The sequence below is a fragment of the Rissa tridactyla genome, chromosome Z (assembly GCF_028500815.1).
Source record: "Rissa tridactyla isolate bRisTri1 chromosome Z, bRisTri1.patW.cur.20221130, whole genome shotgun sequence".
Lineage (NCBI taxonomy): Eukaryota > Metazoa > Chordata > Aves > Charadriiformes > Laridae > Rissa > Rissa tridactyla.
Genome location: NC_071497.1, coordinates 84,737,337 through 84,750,558, shown reverse-complemented (window position 1 = coordinate 84,750,558; position 13,222 = coordinate 84,737,337). Strand labels below are relative to the sequence as shown.

Genomic DNA, 13,222 nt, shown 5'->3' with positions numbered 1-13,222 from the left:
CAGCCGCTCCTCACCAGACTTGTGCTCCAGACCCCTCACCAGCTCCATTGCCCTTCTCTGGACACGCTCCAGCCCCTCAAGGTCTTTCCTGTGGTGAGGGGCCCAAAACTGGACACAGCCCTCGAGGTGGGGCCTCACCAGTGCCCAGTGCAGGGGGGGATGGTCACTGCCCCAGCCCTGCTGGCCACACTGTTCCTGACACAGGCCAGGATGCTGGTGGCCTCCTTGGCCACCTGGGCACACTGCTGGCTCATTCTCAGCCGCTGTCGACCAACACCCCCAGGTCCTTGTCCGCCGGGCAGCTCTCCAGCCGCTCTGCCCCAGGCCTGGAGCGTCCATGGGGTTGGTGTGACCCACGTGCAGGACCCGGCACTTGGCCTTGGTGAACCTCAGGCCATTGGCCTCGGCCCATCCATCCAGCCTGTCCACATCCCTCTGCAGAGCCGTCCTGCCCTCAAGGAGATCAACACACCCGCCCAACTCGGTGTCGTCTGCGACTGAGGGTGCCCTCCATCCCCGCGTCGTTATAAAGATATTAAAGAGAACAAGCCCCAGCGCCTGTGGAAGGTCGGAGCCTTTATCGACGGTCCCTCCGGCGCCCTTCGCCCCGCGCCCGGCGCGGCACATCCGCGACGCTCCCTGGCGCAAATCTCGCGAGAGCTGGCGGCTCTTCCCGCTCCCGGCGTGCCCCGCGCTCCCTCTTCCCCGCCGCCGCCCTGAGGTGAGGGAGCCATGGCGGGCCGCGGACGCGCATCCCCTCCCCATCCCTTCCCATCCCGCCCCGGCGGCCCCGGGCGGGCGAGCAGGGGGCCAGGGCTGGGTCCGCCTCGCCGGACGCCCTCGGTATTTGCGGGGGAGGACGGGCTGGGGCTGGAGGTGGCGGAGCTGGGGGGTGTCGGGGGGGTGAGGTGGAAGCAGGCCCTGGGGAGAGGCCACGGCTGCGGTGATGACTTCTCTTAGGACACCTTTGGATTTAATTGTGAAAAGAAAGCGTAATTCCTGAGCGGCTGCTTAGTAACGTGAACAATCCTGATTCTCCACGTCTACCTTAGAAGTTTAATATATGGGGGTTTAATTTTTTTTAATTTTTTTTTTTCCAGCTAAGACTCGAAAATGGTGCGCTACTCCCTGGATCCGGAGAACCCCACGAAATGTGAGTTGTTTTGTTTGTCGTGGACGCTCGCCTCAGACTTCACCAAAACCCGTGAGGTTGTAATTCCTAAAATTGGTCTTTTTTCTCCGCAGCATGCAAGTCCCGGGGATCCAACCTGCGAGTGCATTTCAAGGTGCGCAGCCTGCGTAGCAGGAAACGTAAATGTGTTTGTTTAGGGGTTTTATCGTTGCTTTTTGTTGGTATTTTTTTGAAGGAAGTGTCCTTTTTACTTTGCTGTGTCGTTACACAGGTACTTAAGTGTGTTCGTGTAGGTTATGGCCAGCGTTTGCTTTAGCTGCTTGTAATGGTTTTCACCTACAGGAGGAAGAATAACGTGGTGTGTCCTAAAGAGCTTCCTGTCTAATACAGATAATAAAAATACAATGGGAAAAGAGTTGCGTTGAATTTAGCAGGAGGAATTGGGCTGGTGTCAGATAAACGATTTGTCTTGTTTGTCGTATTCTGGCTTTTCACTTTGTTTTGCTCTTTCATTGTGATCAGGTAGGATTACAGTTACTCTGTCACATTTAGTATGCAGTCTTGAACGCTGATATTTGATTCTTGATTTTGTGTTTGAATCTTTTTTTCTCTCCCCTTTATAATTCCCTTAGGGAGATAATTACATTGTAACTTGTTTATAGAACCATAGAATGGTTTGGGTTGGAAGGGAATTTAAAGCCCATCCAGTGCCACCCCCTGCCCTGGGCAGGGACACCTCCCACCACACCAGGTTGCTCCAAGCCCCGTCCAGCCTGGCCTTGAACCCCTCCAGGAATGGGGCAGCCACAGCTTCTCTGGGCAACCTGGGCCAGGGGCTCACCACCCTCACCCCAAAGAATTTCTTCCTAATATCTCATCTCAATCTCCCCTCTTTCCGTTTAAAACCATTCCCCCTCGTCCCATGGCTCCCCTCCCTGATCCAGAGTCCCTCCCCAGCTTTCCTGGAGCCCCTTGAGGGACTGGAAGGGGCTGGAAGGTCTCCGCGGAGCCTTCTCTTCTCCAGGCTGAACCCCCCCAGCTCTCTCAGCCTGTCCTCCCAGCAGAGGGGCTCCAGCCCTCCCAGCATCTCCGGGGCCTTCTCTGGCCCCGCTCCAACAGCTCCGTGTCCTTCTGCTGTTGGTGCCCCAGAGCTGGAGGCAGCGCTGCAGGGGGGTCTCCCCCGAGCGGAGCAGAGGGGCAGAATCGATGCTGTTTATGTAGCTTGTTTTTTCATTGCTTCCTCTGAGGTGTCATCTGGTGACATTTCAGTAGAAACTTACTCTTCAGGCTCCTGCTTTTTTTGAGATTAGCGACCAAAGAGGAGCGATGAAAAGTATAAATGCTCCATTTTTAATTTTGTTAGTTGGAAAGCTCTAGCCGTTAGGTAAAAAAATAATAAAGATACGCCAGAGCCACAAATTCAGTAATGGAAGTCATGTAGGTAACAACAAAATAAAAGGCGTTGTGAATTATTCTTCACTTTTTAATTATTTTTTTTTTTTTTGTGCGTTAGGGCTTCTTTTAAACTGAGTTTGTAGCAAAAAGAATGGGATCCAGGAAAGGAAGAGAAGTGGTTTTTCTGCCATTGTGACATGGAAAGATCTGTTAAGAGCAGTTTTGTTTTGTGTTGCTAGAACACTCGTGAGACCGCCCAGGCCATCAAGGGCATGCACATCCGCAAGGCCACCAAGTACCTGAAGGACGTCACCCTGAAGAAGCAATGTGTCCCCTTCCGCCGCTACAACGGGGGAGTCGGGAGGTGCGCCCAGGTGAGGTCCGAGGTGGAAAGGAGGGAAGGAAACTGCGGCTGCTTGGAGAAGAGAAGAATGATGGTGTTGAGACGACGTGGAGAATAGTCTGTCGTTGGTTATGACAATTTTATGTATTAAGGGGGGGGGGAAAGAAATATTCTAAATTCCAGTACAGCAAGCGCTGCATCTGCTTCCAACGTCACGTAATTACTTTAATTATTTTGGTGGGTTCTGAACAAAAAGGGTTGTAATGGCAAGTTAATGGCGTGTAAAGGGTAAGTTACGTTGTGCCAGGATAAAAACGGAATTCCTCTTCTTCCAGGCCAAGCAGTGGGGCTGGACGCAGGGACGCTGGCCCAAGAAAAGCGCGGAATTCTTGCTGCACATGCTCAAAAACGCGGAGAGCAACGCTGAGCTCAAGGTAGGTGTCGTCAGACGCGCGGTGTTCGCGTCAGCAGCCCTGAACTCGGTGGGGGGATAAGGCCGGCTTTGTAGGTCAAACTGAGTTGAGTTGTTGGTGTGCTGTTCGTTTGAATTAGGCTGCCGGCATTTTCCAGGTTAAAATGCGAGTTGTGATTTTTCTCAGATGTGAAATAACGCGAGTAGTCGTTTTTGACACACAGTTGGCGCGTGGTTATCAACGGCTTAGAATAAGCGTGGCTTGGGTCTCTTAAAACCTACAAAAAAGGACAAAATCTGTGGATCCTTGGTCCGTTTGTATCTTCGTAACGTGCTCGGCGCTTAATTTGGTGGCTTTGATGGCAGTGATGACTATCTTAGGACACCTTTGGAATAACCATGAAAAAAAAACCACAATCTTTTTCTGAGCCATCAGCATCATTTTCAATTTATCGTGGCGTGTAGAAGGGTGTGGTGGCGTCTCGGTAACTGCTCAGTTCTGAGCATTGCTGAGTTCAGCTCTAATTCGCTGGGAAGTTCCGTGGAGATTATTTATTTGAAGAGAAAAACGAGTTGCAAGTTGTATTTTTCCCTCTTTTTTCCCCCACCCCCCCCCCACCCCGCCAGGGGCTGGACGTGGATTCTCTGGTGATCGAGCACATCCAGGTCAACAAGGCTCCCAAAATGCGCCGCCGCACCTACCGGGCGCACGGGCGCATCAACCCTTACATGAGCTCCCCCTGCCACATCGAGATGATCCTCACCGAGAAGGAGCAGATCGTCCCCAAGCCCGAGGAGGAAGTCGCTCAAAAGAAAAAGGTACGGAATGGCCCATCCTTCCTCCTCTGGAGCGTCGCGGTCGCGAAATCGGAGTCCGGGTGCTCCGCAGACGGGGAGGTTGCGGTGATGACTATCTTAGGACACCTTTGGAACACCCATGAAAAAAATGAATAAGTTATTTCTGAGCAACCTCAACATTTATTGTAAATTTGAGAGGTTACAGTTGGTTCGTCCTCCCCCCGGGGACGGGCAGCTCCTCGGGGAGCCCGGGTTGTTGAACGATGGCGTATTTCCATCGTTCCGTTGGAATTTGATGCATTTCAATGAAATTGAAATCGAGCTGACAGCCTGTAAGCAGTATTTTTAAGGGCACTTAATTATGTCCAGGTGTAATTAACGGAACGCTTCGTAAACCGGTGAAGAAATTTCTAAGAAATCTCAGTTAGGAGTATGACCATAAACTTATTTGTCCGATGTTTCGTACGGGCTGTAGCCTGTCGCTCTCTTCTCACTCCTGTGTTTTGTTCTGCAGATTTCCCAGAAGAAGCTGAAGAAGCAAAAGCTGATGGCTCGGGAGTAAATCTGGCGCAACAGATGTATATAAATAAAATTTTAAAAAATTGAAGATTTATTGTGTGAGCTTCTGCGCTCTTTCAAGGCCGTACGTGGCGCCCCGTGGCTCTGCTGGCGCGTTGCTGTGGGACATGGCAGAGCTGCCACCCAAAGCGTGTTACTTGGCTGTGGGGGTGCTGCGGAGAATAATATAATATAGTCAGATATTATTAATTATAAAATCAGATAATTTGAAGCAAACGCTGGTTTTTGTTTCCCCCCGCTGCTGTCCGTGCCTGGACACCACCAGCAGCATCTCTGCGCCCCCAGAGCTCCGTCGGAGACATAAAACCTGAACTTTTTAATTTAAGGTGGGATTTCTGCACGTATTTGCGGTATTTTAAAGGTGAGGGCGGGAGCGGGGCGTGCGCCGGCTGAAGGGGCGGGGCTTGAGTCACGTGACATACCCCTCGCCTTCTCCCATTGGCGGCCAGCCGGCGGCGCGCGTCAGCCGGAAGTGCGGACCCCGTTTCCGGCGGGGCGGAGGAGGAGGAGGCGGCGGCGGCGGCTGCTGGTAGCGGTGCTGGGTTGCGGCCGGGGGAGGTGAGTGCGGGGCCGGGGCGGGGGGCTGCTCCCCGGGGGTTCCCTTCGCGTTCTGCCCGCCCGGGGCCCGCCCGGCCGCTCGCCCGCGGCTCCGTTAACCAGGGGCCGTTCCCGAAACGCGGCGGCTCGGGCCGCGCTGTGGAGCTCTTCGGTTTCCGCGCGTTTCTGAGGGAAAATTTATCGATTCGGAAGGTTTTCGCGCTCCGGCCTTCACGTCGGTACCGAGGGGAATGTGGCCGGGGCAGGTGGGCCGGGGAGCGCTCGGCCCCAACGCCGCCCTGCCAAGCCAAACCCAACCCATAAACAAAAAAGCTCGTATCACAAAGAGATAAACTTGCTGTTAAAACTCGGACCATTTTGCTTTATTTTGTTCGTTTGGGGGATTTTTGTGGTGTTTTGTTGAGGTCTTTTTCCCCCTAACAATGAATTGCTTGTTAATCGGCCAACAGCACATCCCCAAACCACAGAAGACAGCCCTGAACGATATTTAATTCTATTAATATATTAATTTTCTTGACTGGTTTTTGCCCCCGGCGAAGGTACGACCTGTTTTTTGGGGCTGGAACCTCGACCCCATCCATCACCTGGCACAGCCAGGCCAGGGCGGTCCCTCGGCCAAGGGACAAATCCACGAAATCTTCCCCAAAAAATTCAGTTCTGGTGGAGATAATATAGGAATGGGCTTTTTGAAGGGCTTTAATGGATTACCTCATTCACGTAGTCTTAATTGAAGATGCCTCTCTGTCTTCAGATCCTGTAAAACGAGGTTTGAAGCAGCCAAAGCAGTCAAGCGGGAATTGATACTCTGCCGTTCCACAGGGCCTGGGGCTAAAAATCTTTAGGATGGCTTAAAAAAAAAAAAAAAGCAAAACAAAACAACAAAAAAGAGTTAAATTCTGACCCCAGATGAAGCGTGCGCGTCTGCTTCTTCATTCTCCAACCTGAAAAGCTTTTGTTTTGCTTGTTTTTAGTGAGAATTCGGATGTCAGCAGCCTGGGAAGGAGGATGGTGAAGGACAAAGCTGTGCTGTGCGGCAGAGCTATAATATATCGCTCATCGGCGCCAGCTCTGATCCTAATTAACTGGATCCTAATTAACTCCTTCCTCTCCCAGTTGTACCTTTTTGCCCCTGCGCTTTGGCTTTCAGCTCTTTTCACGGCAGGCTGTTTTTGAAGTCGTCTTTCTGCTTTTTGGAGAGAGGGAAGGATTCATTTTTGAATTAAGTGGCTGATTGTATGGGATTGGTGCGGAAGGAAGAAAATATCCGATATTCTGCTTTTCTTAAATCCGGACTAGGATTTTCTTCTCTCCTCCCACCGACCTGCCCTTCCATGGTAGCAAACCACTAGACGGATTGGAGTCCTGCCCTTTAGTTTCACCTTCATTAAAAAGGCAATAAGAAAAGCAAACCTTTTGGCTTCTCTGGGCTAATATCTGCACTCGCTGCTTAAACTGGTTTTGTGTGATTTAAGCAAAAAGCTTTTATTTTCTGAATTTGTTTTTCTAAGTTCCACCTGTAAGTATGAGGAATTGAATGCAAACTCTACTCCTTTTTTGTTACAATGTCAAGAACGTTTGCCGTATTTTTTGTTAAGGATTTTATAACATCGGAACGTACAGCACTTTGGAAACTTTAACATAAAGAATCATTTATGTTCGAGTATCAACTACAATCCTTATTCATTATTTAAGACATTTCTTAGCTCATGGCATACAAACACTGTCATCTTAAGTTTGTTGTTTTTTTTTTCTCCCCTCGCCAGCTTTGTCACAGAACAAGAGGAAGCCATGGTGTGCATTCCTTGTATTGTCATTCCCGTTCTCCTCTGGGTCTACAAGAAATTCCTGGAACCCTACATCTACCCCGTTATCGCGCCTTTCATTAAGCGCGTCTGGCCCAAGAAAGCCGTGGAAGAAACAACAGCCATGAAACAAGGTCAAGGAGGCAGCGCTGGAAATCTGCGGGCACCTTCAGCCAGGAAAAGAGATCAAGAGGATGAGTTCGGAATTTATAAAGTAAGATTAATGCCTTTAGCTAACGAGGGGAGCTTGCATAAAGCAGTAGTTCAGGGTGGGGACCACAAAGGAGTGGTTTTACGGACGTTTTTACGGCTCTCTTCCACTCTTCAGTTAGCTCTGCCACTCATAACGGATGAAAACATTATTTATCTCTTCTAACAAAATGCAAAGATTTGATTTGTTGTCTCTGCCCTTATTTCCTCCCTGCCGAGCAATAATTATTTTCAACTCTAAAGAGACACCACCCTGTTGGGTCTTGCTGCAGATTTCTTCGCAGATCTCCACTGGTCTTGCTTCTAAAAGCCATTTTCATCACCAGCTGTTATTGTTTTGGGTGTGGAGTCCTTTTTTTTTTTTTTTGACATCCCATTAACGACGCTGTCTTTTTCTTTGCAGTTCGAAAGCAATGGGGTTGCAAATGGAATCGCCACAAAGAGATCCACAGAGGCTTCTGACAAGAAAACGGATTAAAAGAATTCATTCCTGAGGATTTTATTCCCTTGTGTCCAATATGAACTGGTGATATTTCTCTCACTTTGAGACTTTTTTTTTTCTTTGCACATTGAAGCTGAATAAAAACCCTTATCACTTACCAGGAGAGGGTCTCTCTTGCCACTAAATTGGCAGCTAGCACATTTCTTAATTTAAAATGTTTGAAAACTGATGTTCTTGATTTTCCTCACTGGAACTACTTTTAATCTATAATCTGTTTGGTGTGATTAGAGTTTAGGTTAAATAAGTTATGAATAAATATAGCTTTGGAAGGTGTATTTATCTCAGCATATTAGTTTCGCTCACTGCTAGCGCCATACTGCAGGCTTTCACCTTAAAAGCTATACCTCTTCTTGACCTCGCTAACGAACTCTGAATTGCATTGTGGCAACATAAGCATCATGAAAATTATGGAGCATCATGTTAAATTATGAAGAGTTTAGATTTTTGATGTCAAAATCTGTGGATCAGCTAAAGCAGTCATGCTGTATGCAAAATTTACTTAGCTTACTAAAAGCAGAAAGTCTTGAGTGGATACTTCCATTAATTATTTTCCTTGAAACATTGTGCCTTTCTTTCCCGAAGAGGAGCAGCACGGGCATGATGCGAGAGAATTGTTGCTTTATATTCTGTTGCGGTGGTTTAAAATGGTGCAGTCTTAAAAAAAAAACAAAAACAAAACAACAACAACAACAAAAAAAAAAAAAAAAAAAAAAACAAAACCCCAAAAAATCCAATTAAAACCTCTTTAACATGCTTGTGTAATTTGAATTATAATAAACCAGGATTTTATTTAAAAATAAGTTGCTTCATACAATTGTTCTTCGGCTTCTGAGCTATAAATATCTATAAAGTGGTACGAAAATCTTTAAAAACCTGCAGACAGGCTCCAGGCAGAGGGAGGTGATAAAACTACTGACTTCAGGATAAAGAAAGTGAGCGTTGCCTGCTCCTGGGAAGACGTGTTCTGGTACTGACTTGCATCCCAACACGGCAGCGCGGTTGTGAAGTGTTTTGGATGTCCCTGTGCTTATTAAGGAAGAGAAGTGGTAATTCCTGCTTCGTCCTCTCCGTCAAACCAGAGCGCTCTTCAGAAGACTCAAACCGAAATAATTCTGGCAATTTTGGGTTGTTATTTAGGATTTATCATTTTCCGCAAAGTCCTTTTTTCATGCGCAGTCCTTGAACTGTCACTAAGGTCCAGTCTTGTTCTTGCAACCATGTTTTTTCCTACCAGATAATTAATTTGTCTGGAGACTTGTTTGATCCCCACCAAATGCCGCTGGTGAGGCGTATTATTTCCTACCACTGTCCGGTTTTGTCAGGTCTTGTGTGAATTGATCGGCAATGCTCACAGCCCTGTTTGTTACACCCGTTACTTCTGTAATGAGCTGAATCACAGAAAACTCCTTGTAAGACGCCGTTTGCTCTCCCTTAATGACCTAGTCTGTTAGGAAGTGAATTCGGTTTTGCTGTTTAATCAGCTTTTGCATCATCCTTGGAACATAATCCCCCATCACAGACAGAGCTTTCCCCTAGACGGGTGACGTATCTACCCTTTGTGATATTAAAGCCTGGTTTTATTACTCTGAGCATGCCCGCATGGTATAATTCATACAATAAAAGTGAACAATACTAACTATGCACTCCTCTAACTTCTCACAGATGTTGTTGTGTGGATCCTGTAGTGGAAAAGACAGGGACTGGGAAGCAGAAGCAAGGGAAAGAGGCTGCACTAGTTTCCGATTGTTTTTGTCCTCTGTATCTTTGGATATTTTGCCCTTATTGTTGCAACAAATTGTACCCTGTCAGCTGGTGAAAGGTGGACGCAGTCTTTGCTGTGGTGTGTTGGGGTTTCTAAACCAAACACCCCCCCACCTCACCCCAGACAATCAATTCCTCTGCTACTGGTGTCCAAGTTCACACTCTAAATCTGAAAGCTCGGAACTTTTAGGGGTCTGGAATCACCTTGCAATGAGAAAGGAGTAAACTGTCTGGGAAGGTCACTCAAGAACTGAGGTCACGTACAGTGTCTTTTGCGTGGCACTAGAAATGAAGATTCCTTGCGGGTGTGCAGCTGAACCACGAGTATGTGTTATTCCGTCGTAAGCAGTGATGAAAAGATTGTCCCTTCGGCTAAGGGACAATCCCAGGGCAGGTAACTTTATCCACTGGTTTAAAATACTAGGTATCTCATAAACAGGCCAAAGTTTTGGAGTAATATATTCACCTCCAACCACTGTGAACAAGGCAAAAAGTAGAACAAGAGCTGTACTGGGGCTCCTTTAATTTGTGAATCCTAGAATCTGTTGGGTTGGAAGGGACCTTTAAAGGTCATCTAGTCCAACCCCCCTGCAGTAAGCAAGCACAATGTACGCAGTCAATTTATAAAGTGTACATAATTAATTATTTTGAGTTATTCAGGATATTATTATAGAAGGAAATGCATCAGACGGTAATATGGAAAAGAAACTGCGTAGTAAATGAGGCTGCAGGCTGACGTAGGATTTCAGCCGTGTGCCAGCACTGTATTTAAACACCAGGACTACTGGAAAGGCTGCAAAAAGCAAAATAGGCAGATAATGCAAGTAAAATTACACTGTGCTCTCTGGAATGGTGTCTCGGTATTTTTATTAGCTGCAGTTAAACACTAACGTAAGTAATCTACATCACAAAACTTTCTCGAATGAAGCAATTCACTCTAAGTCCTGGCAGGATGTTTGTGTTGCAACTCTTCTGTTCCTATTCTTTTCCAAGAATGGGGCAATAATCCTATTGTTGTGTTGTGAATAGTGAAAAGTCAGGTGAAATAGGTGAAAGCCTGAGCCTGGGCAGGGGTGCAGATCATCTGCTGGGATGCAAAGCGCACAAAGCCTTGTTCAAGAAAAATACGTAGAAATTAAGGAGATCCTCAAATGAGAGAACAATATATATGAGGTAAATTTAATTTAACTGAGAAAATTTCCCTATGTTTGTTACTCACTAAAAGCAAGGTTTAACCAAAGGGCTTAGGCACCCAATGATGGCGGGTGGACATCCACCAGAATTTCCTACAGCAATTAGCAGCTTCATTTATACCGAAGACTTCAAGAAAATTGCAGAGTAGACATCTTTAAGGACCAAAGTTTTTCTGCAAATCTAGTCCTAAGGTCTTCAGCATTAAAGCTCTCTGGTTTTATTTAAATACTATCGAGGAATAATCAAGAAATCCAGCTTGAAAATATTTGAAAAAATATTCAAATGAACTAATGTAAAATATTTTTTCTTTATGAGAAGGTGACACGGTACTTTCCATGAGTTGGCTTGCTGAGGTAGCCGGGTGCCAAAGACTTAAAATAAACTTAATTGAAATACACCTTTAAAATAGTGCAAAAAATTCTGAAACAAAAGGTTTTATGTTGCCCATTATTTTGATGGGCCTGATTCTGCAAGCAAAGGAAATTCTGGCAGGCTAAACTGAACACAATCAGCCTCTAAGGACGGGATGTCTAAAGTAGCAATGAATTCAGTGCAAAATTATCTTTATTCAGATGTGTTCATAGAACACAGTTAAATTCTATCCACAAAGCTGATCTAATGACAGTAATACAATATGCTGTTATTACCCAAATGTAGCAATCGCGCTCCAGCCTTCCGGGAGTTATTGGGCGTGCTGTTAAGGTTCAGTCCTTGGAGTCATTCCTTCTTGATTTCTGTACAATGCAGAACATTATTGCTGAAAGAACAGTCCTTGCCGAGGCTGCAGGTAAAGGAAATGAAGAGAAATTTAATTTACACTTAGATTAGCTAAATCTGCTTTCAATGAGAACTAATTCTGTTTCATTAAACTGACTAATACATGAAAGGGGGGATTATCTTCTTTGTGCAGTTTTCTGATTGTTAGAACATGCTCGATGAACCAAATAATATTTTCGGTTTTGGAGACTCATTATTTTTGTAGCGAACCTGACTGCAGTAGTTTAATTGAAGCCACGTTTCTACAGCGATTCTCTTGTTTGAGACATGTTTTTAGATCCTAGCGCTGTATCTTTCTTTCATTGTATTTGAAACATGAAGTATTTGAAATGTTATGAATAGATATATTTATGAATAGATGTATTTATACGTGGGTAGATGTAGCAATGCTTGTATTTTGCGTGAGGATTGTTTTTCAATTTCCTTTTTGTGCACACAGTGGTACCTCTTTTACAGCCACTCTAACTGTTGACTGTGCGCCCTTTTTATTGCCTCAGATGTCCGATCAAACACTCTGTGGACGTAAGGAGGCCAAACTCTACGCCAAGATTTTTGCTTTTATGTGGCAATGTATATGAAATGGTTAGACCTCACCTTTGCACTTGCGCTGTTTGCATATGCCCTATTTGCTCACGCAGCCCGTACACTTGCACGTGCAGGAGATGGGCTGCCTATTTAGGGTCACACACTGCAGTAATGAGATTATGCTCAGGATTAATTATATTGGGAAGGGTTTCCCGTTCAATGGAACCATCGGGTACTTGTAGAACCAGCTACCCACAGCACAAAACCCACCTCAGAGATGGAGACAGGAGGTTAGCTGAGGCAGGAACAATGAGTTAGAATCATAGAATTGTCTGGGTTGGAAGGGACCTTTCAGATCATCGAGTCCAACCATCAACCTGACACTGCGAGGTCCACCGCTAAACCACGTCCCTCAGCACCACGTCTGCCCATCTTTTAAATACCTCCAGGGACGGCGACTCCACCACTGCCCTGGGCAGCCTCTTCCAATGCTTGACAAACCTTTCAGTGAAGAAATTATTCCCAATATCCATCCTAAACCTCCCCTGGTGCAACTTGAGGCCTTTTCCTCTCGTCCCATCGCCTGTTCCTTGGCAGAAGAGACCGACCCCCCCTGGCTACCCCCTCCTTTCAGGGAGCTGCAGAGAGCGAGAAGGTCTCCCCTCAGCCTCCTTTTCTCCAGGCTGAACACCCCCAGCTCCCTCAGCCGCTCCTCACCAGACTTGTGCTCCAGACCCCTCACCAGCTCCGTTGCCCTTCTCTGGACACGCTCCAGCCCCTCAAGGTCTTTCCTGTGGTGAGGGGCCCAAAACTGGACACAGTATTGGAGGTGGGGCCTCACCAGTGCCGACTACGGGGAGACGATCGCTGCCGTAGCCCTAGTTAAAGCGTCGTGAGGGTAAATCCCCGCTCCCTCAGGTCCCGCTTGCTCGAGTTCCTCAGCTCCCGCTGACTGAAAAGGCGGGAGGGGGAAGGCCGGGGGAGGCCGTGACAGCGGGGCCACAGCCTGAACACGCCGCTGGTTACCGAGAGAAGCCTCCCGCAGTGGGGAGGTCTCTCCCGCAGGGTGACACCGGCGCTGGTGGCCGAGGCGCGGACGGCGGCTGTCCGTCCCTCCCGCCGCCGGACTACCCTTCCCGCCGTGCCCCGCGGCGCCGCCCCCTCAGCCGCCGCCGGGCCCTGCGCACGCGCGGCGGGCGGCGTTGGCGACGTGGACGGCGGGCGGCGAGCGCGC

The 13,222-nt window shown here is 47.5% G+C and overlaps 2 protein-coding genes, 1 long non-coding RNA gene and 3 other non-coding genes across 10 annotated transcripts; 5 read left to right on the top strand and 1 right to left on the bottom strand.

Moving 5' to 3' along the window:
* The first annotated feature begins 675 nt into the window (after positions 1–675).
* On the top strand, positions 676–4,687 carry LOC128903097 (60S ribosomal protein L17). Of its 2 annotated transcripts, none has more exons than XM_054187008.1 (7): positions 676–721; positions 1,101–1,153; positions 1,246–1,286; positions 2,767–2,901; positions 3,206–3,304; positions 3,910–4,101; positions 4,595–4,687. In XM_054187008.1, the coding sequence occupies exons 2-7, from the start codon at positions 1,114–1,116 to the stop codon at positions 4,640–4,642; spliced, it is 555 nt and encodes a 184-aa protein (XP_054042983.1). In that variant the 5' UTR covers positions 676–721; positions 1,101–1,113; the 3' UTR covers positions 4,643–4,687. The 2 variants fall into 2 exon arrangements, with proteins under 2 accessions (XP_054042983.1, XP_054042984.1); XM_054187009.1 differs by lacking the exon at positions 676–721 and adding an exon at positions 740–843.
* On the top strand, positions 939–1,008 carry LOC128903146 (small nucleolar RNA SNORD58). Its single transcript, XR_008464036.1, has one exon. It is a non-coding gene; the product is annotated as a small nucleolar RNA SNORD58 (small nucleolar RNA).
* On the top strand, positions 3,643–3,715 carry LOC128903144 (small nucleolar RNA SNORD58). Its single transcript, XR_008464034.1, has one exon. It is a non-coding gene; the product is annotated as a small nucleolar RNA SNORD58 (small nucleolar RNA).
* On the bottom strand, positions 3,891–13,129 carry LOC128903099 (uncharacterized). Of its 3 annotated transcripts, none has more exons than XR_008463993.1 (4): positions 12,706–13,129; positions 11,334–11,467; positions 5,926–6,064; positions 3,891–4,811 (listed from the first exon to the last, which is right to left on the bottom strand). It is a non-coding gene; the product is annotated as an uncharacterized LOC128903099 (long non-coding RNA). The 3 variants fall into 3 exon arrangements; XR_008463994.1 differs by having other exon boundaries at positions 3,891–4,206; XR_008463995.1 differs by lacking the exon at positions 3,891–4,811 and adding an exon at positions 5,320–5,382.
* Positions 4,181–4,252, top strand: LOC128903145 (small nucleolar RNA SNORD58). The gene has a single exon (XR_008464035.1). It is a non-coding gene; the product is annotated as a small nucleolar RNA SNORD58 (small nucleolar RNA).
* LOC128903098 (UPF0729 protein C18orf32 homolog) lies at positions 5,115–9,383 on the top strand. Of its 2 annotated transcripts, none has more exons than XM_054187011.1 (3): positions 5,115–5,217; positions 6,981–7,233; positions 7,633–9,383. In XM_054187011.1, exons 2-3 carry the CDS (start codon positions 7,006–7,008, stop codon positions 7,705–7,707), a joined length of 303 nt encoding a protein of 100 aa, XP_054042986.1. In that variant the 5' UTR covers positions 5,115–5,217; positions 6,981–7,005; the 3' UTR covers positions 7,708–9,383. The 2 variants fall into 2 exon arrangements, with proteins under 2 accessions (XP_054042986.1, XP_054042985.1); XM_054187010.1 differs by lacking the exon at positions 5,115–5,217 and adding an exon at positions 6,201–6,225.
* Positions 13,130–13,222: the final 93 nt, after the last annotated feature.

Excerpts from the sequence above, each read along its gene's own strand:
- LOC128903097 (XM_054187008.1), top strand. The coding sequence starts at position 1,114 with ATGGTGCGCTACTCCCTGGATCCGGAGAACCCCACGAAAT. Across the intron at positions 1,154-1,245 it reads TCCGGAGAACCCCACGAAAT|CATGCAAGTCCCGGGGATCC; the intron begins GTGAGTTGTTTT and ends TTTTCTCCGCAG. Across the intron at positions 4,102-4,594 it reads AAGTCGCTCAAAAGAAAAAG|ATTTCCCAGAAGAAGCTGAA; the intron begins GTACGGAATGGC and ends TTTGTTCTGCAG.
- LOC128903098 (XM_054187011.1), top strand. The coding sequence starts at position 7,006 with ATGGTGTGCATTCCTTGTATTGTCATTCCCGTTCTCCTCTGGGTCTAC. Across the intron at positions 7,234-7,632 it reads ATGAGTTCGGAATTTATAAA|TTCGAAAGCAATGGGGTTGC; the intron begins GTAAGATTAATG and ends TTTTCTTTGCAG.